Source organism: Barbatula barbatula (genome assembly GCF_947034865.1).
Source record: "Barbatula barbatula genome assembly, chromosome: 3".
Classification (NCBI taxonomy): domain Eukaryota; kingdom Metazoa; phylum Chordata; class Actinopteri; order Cypriniformes; family Nemacheilidae; genus Barbatula; species Barbatula barbatula.
The window spans coordinates 12,562,233-12,577,082 of record NC_136764.1 but is presented as its reverse complement, the minus strand read 5'-3'; the positions used below and the strand labels follow the sequence as shown (position 1 = coordinate 12,577,082).

Genomic DNA, 14,850 nt, shown 5'->3' with positions numbered 1-14,850 from the left:
GGTGAATACTAGATTTGTCAATATTTTTCATAAATATTTCACATGGTATTTTTGTTTCTTGACAGTGGTGACCCATATTAAGTGATGGGAGGGAAAAATAAACATTTATTTGGAAAAGATATGGAAGCAGCAAGATGGCACCCAAAAATAAATGAATACTGAATACATCCTAAATAAGTCCTACATAAACTTTTGGGCATTTTTATGTTTAGTCCAGTACTCAAGAAGACCTTTAAAAAACAGGATGTGGCGAACCTTTGCCCATGGCTGTGTTTATGTAGCAGAAGGTAGAGATGTTCTGAAATAAATCTTCAGTTAATCCAGCAGCGGTGTGAAAGCAGCATGTTATGATGAAGAGGTATATAGAGGTTCCTGTCTCATATCACAGCCCACTGATCTCAATGCGTCTGGACGCTGATGCTGAGCAGAACTCTGGCATCCAACTCAGATGGAGTTAATGTTACTTTGTCTGAGCTCTGTCACAACTAATGCCTCCAGACATCTCTTTAGTGTCACTGCCAAGATGGACAAATGTGCGTTTTTCACTCGTACAAAGTCATTTCCAGTCTCTCTTTGACTGCAGACTACAGATTTGTTTTCAGAAATGTCTGGTATGATGAGGATCATACAGGAATAATTTAAATTAACATTCGGTTTCAATAAGTTATCAGTGTAATATGATTTGTAACACATATTTTTGTCCCCTTTTTGCTTTATTGCATTTTTGTATCTTTCATTGATTCCACAAAGAATCTGATGATCAATGTTTTTTTCTAGGAAATATGCTAAAGGAATTATGCAACACGTTTGTTAAAGAGATCTTTATTGTGCATCAAAAAATACGAACATGTTTGGCTTGAGAGTCTTCATCAGGGCATGTGTGCCACAAGTGTTGCCGTATCCCTCTTCTTATTTCCTAGCTGATTTTTCCAAGCACCTTCTGAGTGGGTTACTTACATTCCCAGATTTACATTTATCAGATCTATGTCATTATGGCATGATTCAAAAATGTTTGATTTAAAAAAGGGAATCGAGTGTGCTCACACTTTAATTTCAGTTTATTCCTGATCTTTTTTTTTTGCAAAAGGCTTTATAAAGAAATCACCTTAACCTCTAAAAATCTATTCTTTAATTCTCTGAATTGTTCAAAATGTTCATAAATGTCTGCCCATTGTTCACATTGATTCAGATCTCCATTATGTATCATGCATTTAAGTAAAAGTATGACAACCGCTGTCTCTGGGCATGCGTAAGTTCCTACGTTATCAAATCTATTCATAGCATCTGCTGTGATGTTATTTGCACAGGTTTCTTGGGTGTGATTTTCTGCTATCAGGTCTTTGCCGTGGGCCTTTGTGTTCTGGGGCAAGTGAGTCAGATGTGACCAGTTTATAGACTGTTTCTGGTGGCTGTTTTCTGACCTCTTTTGGAAGGGTGCACACGTCTTACTGATCACAGAACAGCAGAAGAAATTCAGGCTGTGGAATGGGTCTTTTTGCTGTTTGTTTCTAGGTGCGTATCAGAATGTGACCCGTCATGTTTTAGTGGTTGCAGTTCTTGTACAGTATTTGTGTCAATGACATGATTTAAATTTTAAAAAGTTTCTTGTATTTAAAAAATATTTAAAACTATTCTCTACAAGATCGGCTTTACTATTTTATTTGTTATATATTTTATGTGGGGCTTATGTTTAAGTGATCTACTGTACTGAGATACAGTAAGTCTTTTAAAGTATTGTATCCTAATAGATATAATTTATTATAAATACTTATATAGTTTGTTTACAATGAAACAAATAAATATATGGGTAATGGAAGCTAAGAAATAACTGTTATTACAAAACTAATATTATCGTTTGTAATGTAATAGTAACAGATCCTGATATTATAGTCACTTTTTTTGATTTACGTTTTTAAAGCATTTTTTTATTCATCACCTTGGATGTATTTGTCATTGGCCTATTTTTATGTATTTCTGTAGATTCTGAGATTTCTGGTTCTCATTTTTCTTTAGGTACTGCAGTCGATATTCTCTGAGGTCATTTGAGGGAGGTCACATCTGCGTCTCTCCCTGAACGTTTTCAAAAGCAAATTCCTGCAGCGGGGTTTAGCATATAATCTGTCGACCTCTGTACTGGGTTTACGCAGCATAATTCCTGCATCTGAGGTCTAAAAAGTTTGACACATGAGCTCTTCGTCACTCGACTTTCTCTTCCTCACGGTCAAAGCATCGCTCATTGTCTGTTGTTATGTGAGGTATTGCCAAGGACATTTCTGGCCCGATTGCAGTACATTTATGTCAAAAGGCATTATTCCAATTTCTCACAGAAACAGCAGTAAAAACAAGTCTTTTCATCAAGAATTCACGGTCAAGAAATAAAAACGGCCGCCTGCCACATCCCTTGCTGAGTGATGAAAGACATAGCTTGATTCACCGGCCTGGCATTTTTGGCCCCCCTCATGCACCTCGCCCCTTACCAATCCTTTATGAGACCACCCTTGATGTCGTTTTTGTGGCACCTTCAGTCCACTATTATTAGACCATTGGATCGGTCGTGTGTATTTGAGACTGTTTGCTCAGCTCATAGTTAGCCTAGGTGGTTTAGCTATTCTAGTCCGGGCTGTAGGTGGTGGAGCCTAACCTCAAGTCAAGGCTAGGCCTCAATGCTTGTCTTACTGCAAAGCTCCTTTATTTGTTATTATTGCACGTTTGTGCTTCGGTTAAGACCAAGTCTCCATGGCGGGACATGAACAAGGTTCTCATTGAGATATCCGCTGAGGTTTCAGCCTGGGTCGCAGAGAGAAGGGATGTGGCTTCCACAAGCCCCGAGTCTCTGTGCCTTGTGTGTGAAAATAGCCTGACGCTCAAACTTTGCGGTCTGGGTGTAAAATAACATATAAAGGCTTTCTTATATATCGAAACCCCTCCACAATTCAGGCCAGGCCTGAATCTCATGTTGGAGGGGGCTGGTAGATAAATATTTTTTCAAAAACCCCAAATGACATCATCAATAGCCACAACCTCTGATACGATTATAGCGTACTCATAACCTTGGAATTTGGGGAAATATTTATGCAACGTTTCTGTGCAGAGTTATATTTGAGAGCAGCGGGGTATGGGAGGTGGTCGCGGGTTAATCTTCTGTATTTAAAGCAAAAACCACCACATTTGGCCATTGTTATTTTGGAAATGTGAAACACACACGCGGTAGTCCCGTCCTGCAAAACAGGCCTGTTTTCAGAAACTCCCCTTTAATTAGATTCACAAAAGTGACAAGCTGGTCTCCAGGCATATAAAATGTGCTCCATCATTATCCTTTGATTTTCCCTTTGCAAATCTTTAATTACAGGGATAGGAAAATAATGGATCTGCAGTAAAGCCATACGCTATTGAGTTTTATCCTTAACTAGTTATTTGTGGCAAGTTGGGGGCAGCTGGTTTCAATAACAGTGAATGGAAGCAAACCCAGAAAGGTTTTCTTTGCCAAGAAACTGTGGAAAAAAAGGGCACTTCTGCCTTTATCAGAGGTCTGGGTCCTGCACTGGTACGCTTATATTCAAAGGCCTTTAAAAAGAATCAAGATGTTTTCGCATTAAACATTCAGAGTCTTTAGTCAAGCTTTTGGCAGTGAAATACAAGTCCGGATAGTTGGTCAAAAATAGTCATTTGGAATATTCATGAACAGAGACTAATACTGTAGGTGGTCTAAAATACACCTTGACCTTTATTTTTAAAGAAATGACTGACGTGAACCGCTGTTGCTTCTTGAAGAATGAAAGCCGCATTGACCTGTTTTGAACCTGCAAACGGTGACGTCATGACAGTACATGAAACAAGAAAAATACACTTTGAGTTTTACAGTAGCTGTTTAAGACATCGATAAAGAGATTCTATGGTTCATATAATCGTGTATTTCTAGCAGGTGTAGAAATAAGAAAAAAATACGCCAAAAGGTGGAAAGATGAGGTTAATGTTTATAATTATACGAAACATTTCAAATGAACCTTAATGTGGTAACTGATGGGTTACCTCTAATTTGTAAACCCACATTTCTATGCACATTTCTTTTCAGATTTTCTGCACTGATCGTGCGGTTTTCTCTTGGGCTCATTTGTTTGGCAATATTGTGTTTTGAATACTGTATGTGGAATGATTTTAATCATTTTTTAAAAGCACTGTTTATTCCTTTTAATGATACACATTTAGGGTATATGAGGAAATTTGTGTTTGTCTGGTTATTTGTAACTACAACTAAAGTGTAAAACACACCTAGAGGATTTAAATACAACATTACTTTTATCATTTTTAATGGGATTTTTTTTGGAAGGTACATGTAGTTGTTAAATGAAAATCAAGTGTATATAAAACACATTTTTTATTACATCTGAAATGTTAATTGTTCTACATGTGTAACAGTTTTATTTTTTGAATGCCTTTACAATTCCTTTTTGTAACATTCTTACGTTAAAAGCTTTTCCTGTTGATTCATAGCCAAACTAACATGACTAACTAAGGGCAAGATGAAACTTGAAAAACACACCACAGTTCACTATTACAGTGTTTGCCACTCTCTTTTCTGTCAAAGTACATTCGCCAGCTTCAATAATAGAAAGCATGGCCATTTCCGTTCACGAAGAGCAAAAATAAATGTCTGTAAGTGTTAGGGATGCTGCTGTCAAGCTTCTTCTGTCCTCTGGGTCCGTCATCGGATTATAGTGAGGTTATTCATGTATTGCTGCAGTGGGAGGGTTGCTCTGGGAGACTGGAGTTCACTTTTCTAAATGTCAGTCCTGTTTCATATCGTAGAGGGTTACTGCCTACCGGAGTGGGACGGCATCGTCTGCTGGCCCGAGGGAGCTCCTGGAAGAACAGTGTCCACTTCCTGCCCGGTTTACATCTATGATTTCAACCACAAAGGTGAGATCGCAGGTGCTGGTGAAATGACACATGCCTGCAGCACACAACTCTCTCTCGACAGAACTGGATGAAATTCAGAGCCGAAAGCCACTTACAAAATAATTTGTTTTTGCAGGCAGAATCTCTCCTCTCACATCATCGTTTTTATTTATATTATATTAAGCAGCAGAAAAAAATAAGACCATTCAAATTTTTCATTTAATAAGCATGTCTAGATGTAATGTATATATATATATATAAAATAAGCCCATGATATTTGTGGTTATATTTTAATTTATATTAATGTTAGTATTATATTATATTATATTATGGTACGGTATATATTAAATAAATGTATTACATTTTAATATATTCATATTTTAATATTTAAGACGGACAAATAATTTGACACAAAATGCTAAATCTAACTTCTGACGATTTAGTTGAACCTGTGGGGTATTCAATTCCAACATTGTACAAAAACACCCCCCGGACAATATACACTATATTGTAGTGCATATTTTTTTTTTTTAATTTCATAGTCAATTCAGAGCAGATATTACATTTTTATTATATCAAATGGCTGTATTTATATTTATTGCCATATAGTTATTCCCACCATCCACACATTTCAATGCAAAAATAACGTGTTATCACCTCACCTTCCATTAAGCTTTGTAACACAATAACTTGTAAAAGCAACATCCCATAATAGAGGATTCCTATATTAAACAGTGTTTACTTACAATTAATTATGCAAGCTAGAGACCTGAATGTGACACAAAAACACTAATTGGACGTCTTAGTCAAACCCACCTTATTACTTCATTCCTTAAATCAATATATTTGTCTGTAAGTGTATCTTTGATGAATGCTAACATCAGCAAACACTGTTTATTCAATAGGCTGTGTCTATTCTGTCAATTTGACAGAGAAATCAATGTGGTGAAGTGAAGAAACATTAAAAGGTGTTTATGATGTATTTTCAGGACATGTCTACCGGCAGTGCGACATCAATGGCTCTTGGGAGCTGGCTGCTAGTAACAACAGGACATGGGCTAATTACAGCGAGTGTGCCAAATTCCTCACACATTACAACCCCAACCAAGAGAGGGTAAGACCTCTGACCTTCAACCTGCTTACTGTCTTCTGTAGTTGCTGTTCTCTCAAATCCATTTCCGCAACTATTTCAGGCATGCAATATTATTTAAAGTAGATCAATCGTGAGTAAGACCACTTTGTGTGAACATCGTTCATCTGTCATTGTGTGTCCAAACAGGATTTGTTGACTCGTGTCCCATGGCGGTTACGGTCAATATTTAATCTTAGCTTTAGTTTGATCGATTAAACAGTTTGCACTGTGATTCATATCATTTCTGTCATGATAACATGTCACAACCTCTTACTGGTACTGGAACTGCAAATACAGCTGGATCTTTCTCTTCGGTTTATTTCCAGAATATAATTGCAGTATTTTAAACTAATTTTAAAACAAACCTGCTTTTTTAGGAAATCTATTTAGGTACTTTCCATGACCAGTCATTTTATAAACATCTCCTGTCTGCCGCTGACTGACAAAACTTTTGCTTTGGGTTGGATTTTAGTGTAAAGTATAACAATTTAAGATTAGATTTGACACTTATAGTGTGTCCAAAGATTAAACGTATCCAAATCATTTTCGGGACTTTACTTTTTCAGTTGTTTGTTTTTGCAAGCTGTTGTAAATAAAGCAGAAACTAAATTACAACAGGCTGAAACTCGGGCTCACCCACATTTTGTTTGACTTCTATTGATGGTTAGTTTGTTTAGGTTTGCCTTTCATCTGTGGGCTGTTCGTTTTGGTGTAGATCGGCAGACAGTCAACTGAGCTGTGGGCAAAACTATTTACCATTTAGATGAAGAATGCACATACATTACAGGGTTTCCTTAGAAACTCCATCTCTGTGAAACTGAGTGCACCTTTGAAGTCAGAATAGAATATAATCAATTAAATCAGCAGAATCAAAGTTGTTTGTTTTTATAATGGAAAGCTGCAATTTGCTTTTTACATGATGGGTATAAGATTTGACCCCATATGGTTTCCTAGAAGCTTCAGAAAACACTGATTTGTTAATTGTGTAAACATGAATTAAGAACTAATTTCTAGACGATCACGTTGTTGTGGCGCCTTGTAATGTTTGCATATCAATTTGCATACCAATTTAATTTGCATTTGTTTAAAAGGTTGATTAAGATGACAATTTTACATTTGACTCCTTGATCATCATACGTAGGATTTTGTGTAAAATTATAGATCAATGTGTTATTGCTTAAATTATTTCGTATTTTCGTGAATAGGGTACTTTACAAATGAAAGGTAGCAAAACTTAATTCTGTTTAATGGAGCAGCATTTTTTCATTCTCCAGCAACTGAAAACAATGCGAACTCTGATTTGCATCAAACCCTTTACTAGAAAGTTCCTCTTTGAAATATATAGTAATATTGTCATTTTTATATATTCCTATATGCAACGCAGTTCATACTTTACTGACACAGCAAACTGCAAAAAGACAAATTGTCATTCTGTCGTACTCTAATCTTATCACAATACATTTAGATTGTGTCATCCCACAACCTCTACATGAATAGACTGAAATGAGGAAATTTTAGCATGTTGTAGAATCTAGATGAAGTTATTTTCAAATTTTATCCTTTCAAATCAAGCGACTGTAGTTTGTCAAACACAGAATCTGTTCAAACTGTCGCCGTTACACGTCGCACTTAACATCTCACTTGTTCATTGATTATCAATCTAAAGAAGAGCCTACATTACAATCATATCTAATGAGCTCGGAATGTATTTGAGTATCAGATGTAAAAAAAAGTGTATAATAATGCTTTTTAAAAGTGCTTCTCAGAACTTTGGTTCATGAAAGCCCACGGATTCTTTTTTCAAATTTTTTAAGTTTTTGTGTCACGATTTTCCTTTGAACTGTAAATTGGTGGCTTGAGTGTATAGGAATCCATAGTTTGAGGTCTCGCTCTTTGCTTCCAATGTTTACATTTGATGAACTCCCAAGAGGCAATTCTGCATTTAATGAAAAATTAATCAATTTAAATGAAACATTTTGCAGCGACCACGCGGCACAAACTGAGCAGCGGGTTTGGCCGTTGCCCCGCACGCTAAATGAAAGCAGCTGGCAAATTCTTTGTTTCATGAGCTCCAGATCACCGTGAAACGCACGCTGCTGATCCAGCTACACCTCGGTCAGCGCGGTCGCGAATCGACATACCCGCCTGTCTGCAGCCTGGAGTCATCCGAGTTGAAAATATGGCAGCTCACCGCTTGCTTTTTTGTCAGGCCTGCGAACTTCAAGACAAACTATTTTCACAGGAGGCTGCGAGCAGACACCTTAGTCACCGAGCGTCAGGTTGCTCTTCAAATAAACACTTGCGTTTCAGTGAGAAATGCCTCAGGCAGGGATTTGCTTGGTAATCCCTTTAGCTGTAACGAAAGATCCAGCAGTTGAACTTTCGAGTTTAAAACCCATAATAAATTTCAAAACTGCTGACATATTTGATGGCATTTCATATGCCGTATACGGCAGTGAACTGTAGGATGATTTTAATAGCTTAAAAGTGCTCTTTAGTTGGGGAAAAGAAGCATTCTGGTATCTGGTATTGAAGTAGTCAACAAGCTCTTATGATAAAGGTAAAAGTCCCTATAGCCCTTTCTTAGTCAACCTACAATTTGTCTTTCAACACTCAACAAAGACTTTTAAATTTCAAATCGAAAACGGTTCTCTTTAAAGTAATTTAAAATATTTGCAACATAACAACATAATTGATTAAATCCTCCTCATAATAATTGTATTATTATTATTATTTGTATGGTGTTTGGTAGTTACTGATGTAACAGATTGTCCCTTGGGGGGAAATTTTTGACGACCTGTAATAAAACATCATGTTGCAAATTTGTTTTTGAAGTCATGTACTTGTTTGCTTGACAACAATATACTAAAAACTGAAATGTTTTTTTACTATTCTCTTTCGACAAAGACCAACATTGGTTTTTGTTGTCAAGTATTTGCGAATGCCTATAGACCAGAGCTATTGAGAGAGAGAGTCGCGTCAACTCCTTTGACTCCAATGGATCAGTTTTTTCACACAAATGGTGGTTAATGGAGGCTCCCATTTATTCCCGGAAGTTACTATTAACGCATGGACCTGCGGCTAAACAGACCAACTTAGGTAAACTGTTAACCCATTTAAAGACGAGGGCATTTAATGAAAAGAAAAAATAAATAAATAAAGTGCTTAAAAAAACATAACTCCTGGAACTATCTGAACGCTCCATTAACCACATGACACGCGAACATTTCGAACTTCCATTGGCGCAACTCTCTCTCTCAATGGCTCTGCTATAGACTGAACATGTAATATGACATCCCAACTTACACAATGAAGAAAAATCAACACTTCAGGTTACCTTATGAAATCACTGTGAATGAAAAGCACTACAATGGGGATGGATATCGGATTTCCAAATCACTGAATATACTTGGTGGACAGTTAAATCAATAGTTAAAGACTAGAAAGAGTATGAGACTGCTGTAAATCTACCCAGAGCAGAATCCCTGAAAGACTAACTGACTGTTTCTTGAGGAGAAAAAGCTTTATGGGAGAGTGGCAAAGTGAAAGCCACTGGTAATAAAATGTCATGACATCTCGACTTTAGTTGGCCAGGAGGCATGTGACAGAAAGTGAATCTGACTTGAAAAGGGTTTCTGTGGTCTGATGGGACTTTAGTTCAGGTTTTTTTGCCATCAGACTAAACAGAAAGTTTGGGACAAACCAGACATTGTGCATCATCAAAAACACAACGTCCCTGTTGTCAAGCCTTGTGGTGGCAGCGTCACTCTGTGGAGATGCTTCACTGCTGCTGGACATTTAAAGGGATACTCCACCCAAAAATGTGTCATGTATTAACCTTCCCCCTAAGTTGTTCCAAATCTGTATAAATATCTATGTTCGGTTGAACACTAACAAATATATTTGGAAGAATGTTAGCTAGTGACATTTCTGGGACATCATTGACTGCCATACAAGGACATTTTTTAATTTTTTACTACTGTGGTAGTCAATGATGTCCCACATTGCCTACATTGTTCCAAGTCTTTGTGTTCATCAGAACAAAGAAATGTATACAGATTTGGAACAACTTGAGGGTGAATAAAGGATGACAGAACTTGTATTCTTGGGTGAACTGTCCCTTTAAGACTTATGGTATGAACAGAGTACAAATAGAGCAAAAATACAGATTTTTCAGAAAGAGATTTTCATAGAGACAAATAAGCAACAATGTAAATATCTTGGAGTGGCCAAGTTTAGATTACAGTTCAATTGAGAGTTTTAGAGTGGATCTGGAAATTCTTAAAAAAATTACATAATGTGTGATGTTGTTCCATTATGGTATAAAATATTCAATGGGGGATGAGATCTCTTTGGTTACTTAAATTCTTCCAAATATCTTCCTTGTTTAGCAGAACAAATAAATGTATGCAGGTTTGGAACAACTATAGTTGTTGACTATCCCTTTACAACAATTGCATAAGAACTAAAGCAATCCAAGAAACTGTACGTTGAAAAAAATATTCTGGATTGTTTTGTATGTGTACAGTGTGACTCATATTCTCTCTCTCTCTCTCTCTCTCTCTCTCTCTCTCTCTCTCTCTCTCATTTGCTGTCACTCAGGAGGTTTTTGATCGGCTTTACCTGATCTACACAGTGGGCTACTCCATCTCGCTGGGATCACTTATGGTAGCGACGGTCATCCTTGGATACTTTCGGTGAGAAAAGCCAGCCTCCTTTTTTATTAAGGAAAAGGTACACAGCAGGCGTTTATAAACCAGGAATCTTCAACTTCAGTTTTATAAGATGCTTCTCATGCTAGGAGATGTACAGAAAACAAGTTTCTGTGTCTTTCAGAGATTCTCATTACAAAAATGTCGCATGTACGTGGAACACGGTGATATTTTCATAGTTTGTCTTGTTTATATTTCTCAGGTGTGCATAGACACCTGAATCAATCCTTCTTCTGTGCCCTTAGGCTACAATCTAATACATGCATCATTCTGTTGAAATATATGGGCTTGTTTGCTTGTCACAATCGTTCAAGTTTTTCTCAATTAGTGTTAAAGAGATAATTCACTGTAAATCCTTTCATCATTTACTCACCCATGTCGCTTAAAACCTGACGATTCTTTCTTCTACGGAACACAAAAGAAGACCCTTTGAAGAATGTTTTTAACCAAAGAACATTGGCTTTCATTGTATGGACACAAAACCACTGAGACATTTCTCAAAGTATCTTCTTTGTGTTTCACATAAAAGTCATACATAGGTTTCCTGTAACAGTCACAGCAAAATCCATTTTTAAGGGATCTTTTTTAAGTGTCGAGAAATAGCAAACAGTTTGGGATGGTCAAACTTTGCGTTTTGGCATTCGCCTAAAAGGATCAGTTTTCCTAATGAGCTGCATCAAATGAATGTTTACCCAATAGTTCACCTAGCGTATGCGCTGGCTGTTTTTCAAGACTAAGACATACGAGTGCATTTATTACTTTCACGTTCAATCGTTCCATTTTCATTACTAATTAATGCAAAGAGGTTCCCCTCTGTATTTATCCAACGGGCTTATTCAAATAAAAGGTCGGGTCGTGCGCAGAACGAGCCGCTGACAGGTGCCGGGTTCGACTTGACTCGACTCCAACGCTCCGTGTTATTAAGTGCCGGCCCCTCGCCTGGGCACCAGGAAATGCGGAGCAGGAAAATGACTTTAATAACGTCTCGTTTGGTTTCCCTGCTGATGGGCTGCCAGTCTCTCCGCGCTCTCCGTTCTCAGCGTCAGAGGTCTGGTCTCAGGTGCACAAGCTCTGGGACGTCAGCCATGCAGAGCAAAGATTTTTAAACATTAGCAGCAGTGTTTCTGAAGAGCGGATCAGCTCCCCGGAGCTTCCCGGTCGATAGTTCCCGACGGGATGGTGGTTAAACATCAGTAGTATAATGATGAGGAGGCAAATGATCCACACTGTCACTCTACACTCTCCAGAGCATGAAGAGGAAAGCAAAAACAAACCTCAAAATTATTAACCGAGGGTTTCGGTTTTCAACATGCCTGACTGCTGGAGGAAATAAAGTCAATGGTTAAGCAGTTAAACATTTTGGGAGGAGGATGGGGGAATGGTAAGAAAAGGCACAAGCTCTGTTTTGTTTATGCTTGCCTGAATGATCAAGGTCTGAATGGATGATTCTTGCGCAAGAAATTGACCTTTTTAAAGCTCACAAGCGTATTTTAACCACAATTTGTGTTTCTTGTGATTATTAAAACTAAAAGGCTTATGCTTTAAATGAGATTCATATATAGAAAAATACATTGGCTTATCTGACTCCACCCATGTATTGGATCAACAACCTGCTGTGCCTTTGTGGTGAAGAATGTCAGCTTAATTGTATTTTTGCTTCTGTTGACACTGATTAACTTATTCATTGAGGATTGATTTGTTGATGGGAATTGGCGGTTCGATTTCACAGCAAAGACAGACCTGAATATCAATTTGCAGTAAAGTGAGACTCTTGCCCCCTAGAAACAATGCTAGTACCCACTGTTAACTGGGATGTGTGGTGACCTTTTTTATCCAGTGCCATTCTTTATCATTATTTTAATATTAAATTACACTGCTTGTAATAGAGTTTCGCAAGTATGACGTATTTTTGTAGGCTAACCCGGAAGTTAGCATTGAATTGGTTCCCTTGACCTAAACCTATGTATTTTTCCAAAAAATTACAAATAATATGGTCTATGATTATAAGTTTTATCTATCAAGACAATCTTTATAAATTAACACAACATGTATTCATTTTGAAGCTTAAATACAATCGGCAGAAGTAAAACTAACATGAGTCTGTGAATTACACCACAGTCGCTTTATTATATACGTAACCATCACCAAACCTCCGAAAACTTTCAAACCTTATTGAAAACATGTTCCCTATTAACTATTCTGTGAATAAATCCACATTTTTGAGATCTGTGCCCATGTTGCATTATTTAGGCGCTTTTTATGCTTGATATCATTTAACGTCCCCCGTTTAGCAACTTGTTAGCAACTGTTAGCAAAACACAATAAAGCTGAAAAAAATTATGACCGGGTCATTACTGGTGTGAATTATGTCGTAAAATAAAACGTAAAGCTTCTGGTAACCACAGACCATATTTCAGACATTTAACCAAAATCCCATTCAAAACATCCATTTAGTTTGGAGCGATGGAACCGAAAGTGCTAAAACGCTAACTCGCTTCCAGGTTTTGTACACAAAAACATAGCATCTAAAGTTTCTAAAGAACTATATTGAACTTTCTTTTTGGTGGGCTACGATTTATTGTTTCAAAGAGGAAGGAAATTACATTTTGATGACACATTGAATTTTGATCATTTTGATCTACTGTAGGATTACGAATACAATATTTTTGTTAGAGTATGAGGGTAAACCGAGTTAATTTTGAATCAATGTTGACTTGTCAACATGGTGGTTGGAAAACAGTTGACAAAATTGCAGTCTAAACTGATCGAAGTCTTGTGAATTGGCTATGTGTTCTGTTGAACGTATAAACTGCTTTAAGTGGCTCCGTTTACCGGGAAAGTCTGAAGGAAATTTGGGTAGCACATGTTTGCAATTTTGTTTTTATAGCTCACTTTTCGAGCCCTGTGTTTTCGACACTTGGGTTTTCCGAACCCTTTAAATCAGAAGAATGTGTTACAGTCAGCGACAGGCTTACCTGGTTTCAATTAAGACTAGTATTGTTCTCCTAGCATTGGAAAGCAACTGAAACACACACAAAAGCCTGCTATTACATGCTGTTTGCCAATATCCCTTTGATTTCACGTCTGTATTCATCACGCTATTTACTACTATTTACGTAATGACACCTGTTTTGATCCCATCTGTCTTTTCTCCTGTAATATCATCTTTCTTTATGTCTTTTTCATTTAGCCGACTGCACTGCACCAGGAACTACATCCATATGCACCTGTTCGTGTCATTCATGCTGAGAGCCATTAGCATTTTTGTGAAGGACGTGGTGTTGTATTCAGGCGCCGCGCTGGAGCAAATAGAACGCATCACTGTGGAGGATCTAAAGTCCATCACCGAAGCACCTCCGGCTAACAAAAATCAGTTTGTAAGTGGATCGGCTGGATTTGCACTAGATCAGGAAGGTTTTGAAGGTTTTGCTGTTGCCATAGAAGCGAACAGGAGCATCATTATCATTAATAAAGCCATTTGTTGTGTCATGCCACAAACACCCTGGACTACTTACTGCATGCTTTTGCTACCAAGAAACGGAGGGGTTTACGTTATTTATTCATTTGTTTAATCAGAGTATATTAAAAGACAATTTGGGCTGCACTGTTTAATTTCAATTTTGGCAAAGCATTACAAAAAAAGACAGCCTTTGAAGTAGACGGCATGACCAAAATCTTAAAATACACCACAATACATAAAACACGGTGTATATGGGTGCAGATTAACTGCATCATGTGTCATATGGTGTGACGGCAAAAAAACTAGAAAACAAACTGTTAATAATGTATTGTTTTATATTATTAATATTTATAGAAAAGCATAATGGATATTTATCTTCTTTGTTAGTTTTTTCAATTTTTTTTTTGTCACACCACAGGACACATGTGTTGTTTATTTGTCAAAATAAATAAAAAACCCATATATATTTTATTAAATCTATAAAATCTATCTGAATAATCCAGTGAATGAAATGCATTTCAAACAAAATGTATTTCATTCAATTTCATTCAAAAGGGCTCTCACGTTTATGTAACGATACATAGCCGCTGACCACTCATAGCAGTGCGAACATTTACATTTTACATGTACGTTTATTCATTCAGCAAATG

The 14,850-nt window shown here is 37.1% G+C and overlaps 1 protein-coding gene across 1 annotated transcript in view; it reads left to right on the top strand.

Moving 5' to 3' along the window:
- Positions 1–14,850, top strand: part of pth1r (parathyroid hormone 1 receptor) — a gene marked incomplete at both ends in the record, with an annotated part of 51,218 nt that overhangs the window by 32,533 nt on the left and 3,835 nt on the right. The window contains 4 exons of the mRNA XM_079452852.1: positions 4,807–4,917; positions 5,886–6,010; positions 10,631–10,725; positions 13,931–14,117. Of these exons, the coding sequence (XP_079308978.1) occupies positions 4,807–4,917; positions 5,886–6,010; positions 10,631–10,725; positions 13,931–14,117 (518 nt within the window). The remainder of the gene's footprint in view (positions 1–4,806; positions 4,918–5,885; positions 6,011–10,630; positions 10,726–13,930; positions 14,118–14,850) is intronic.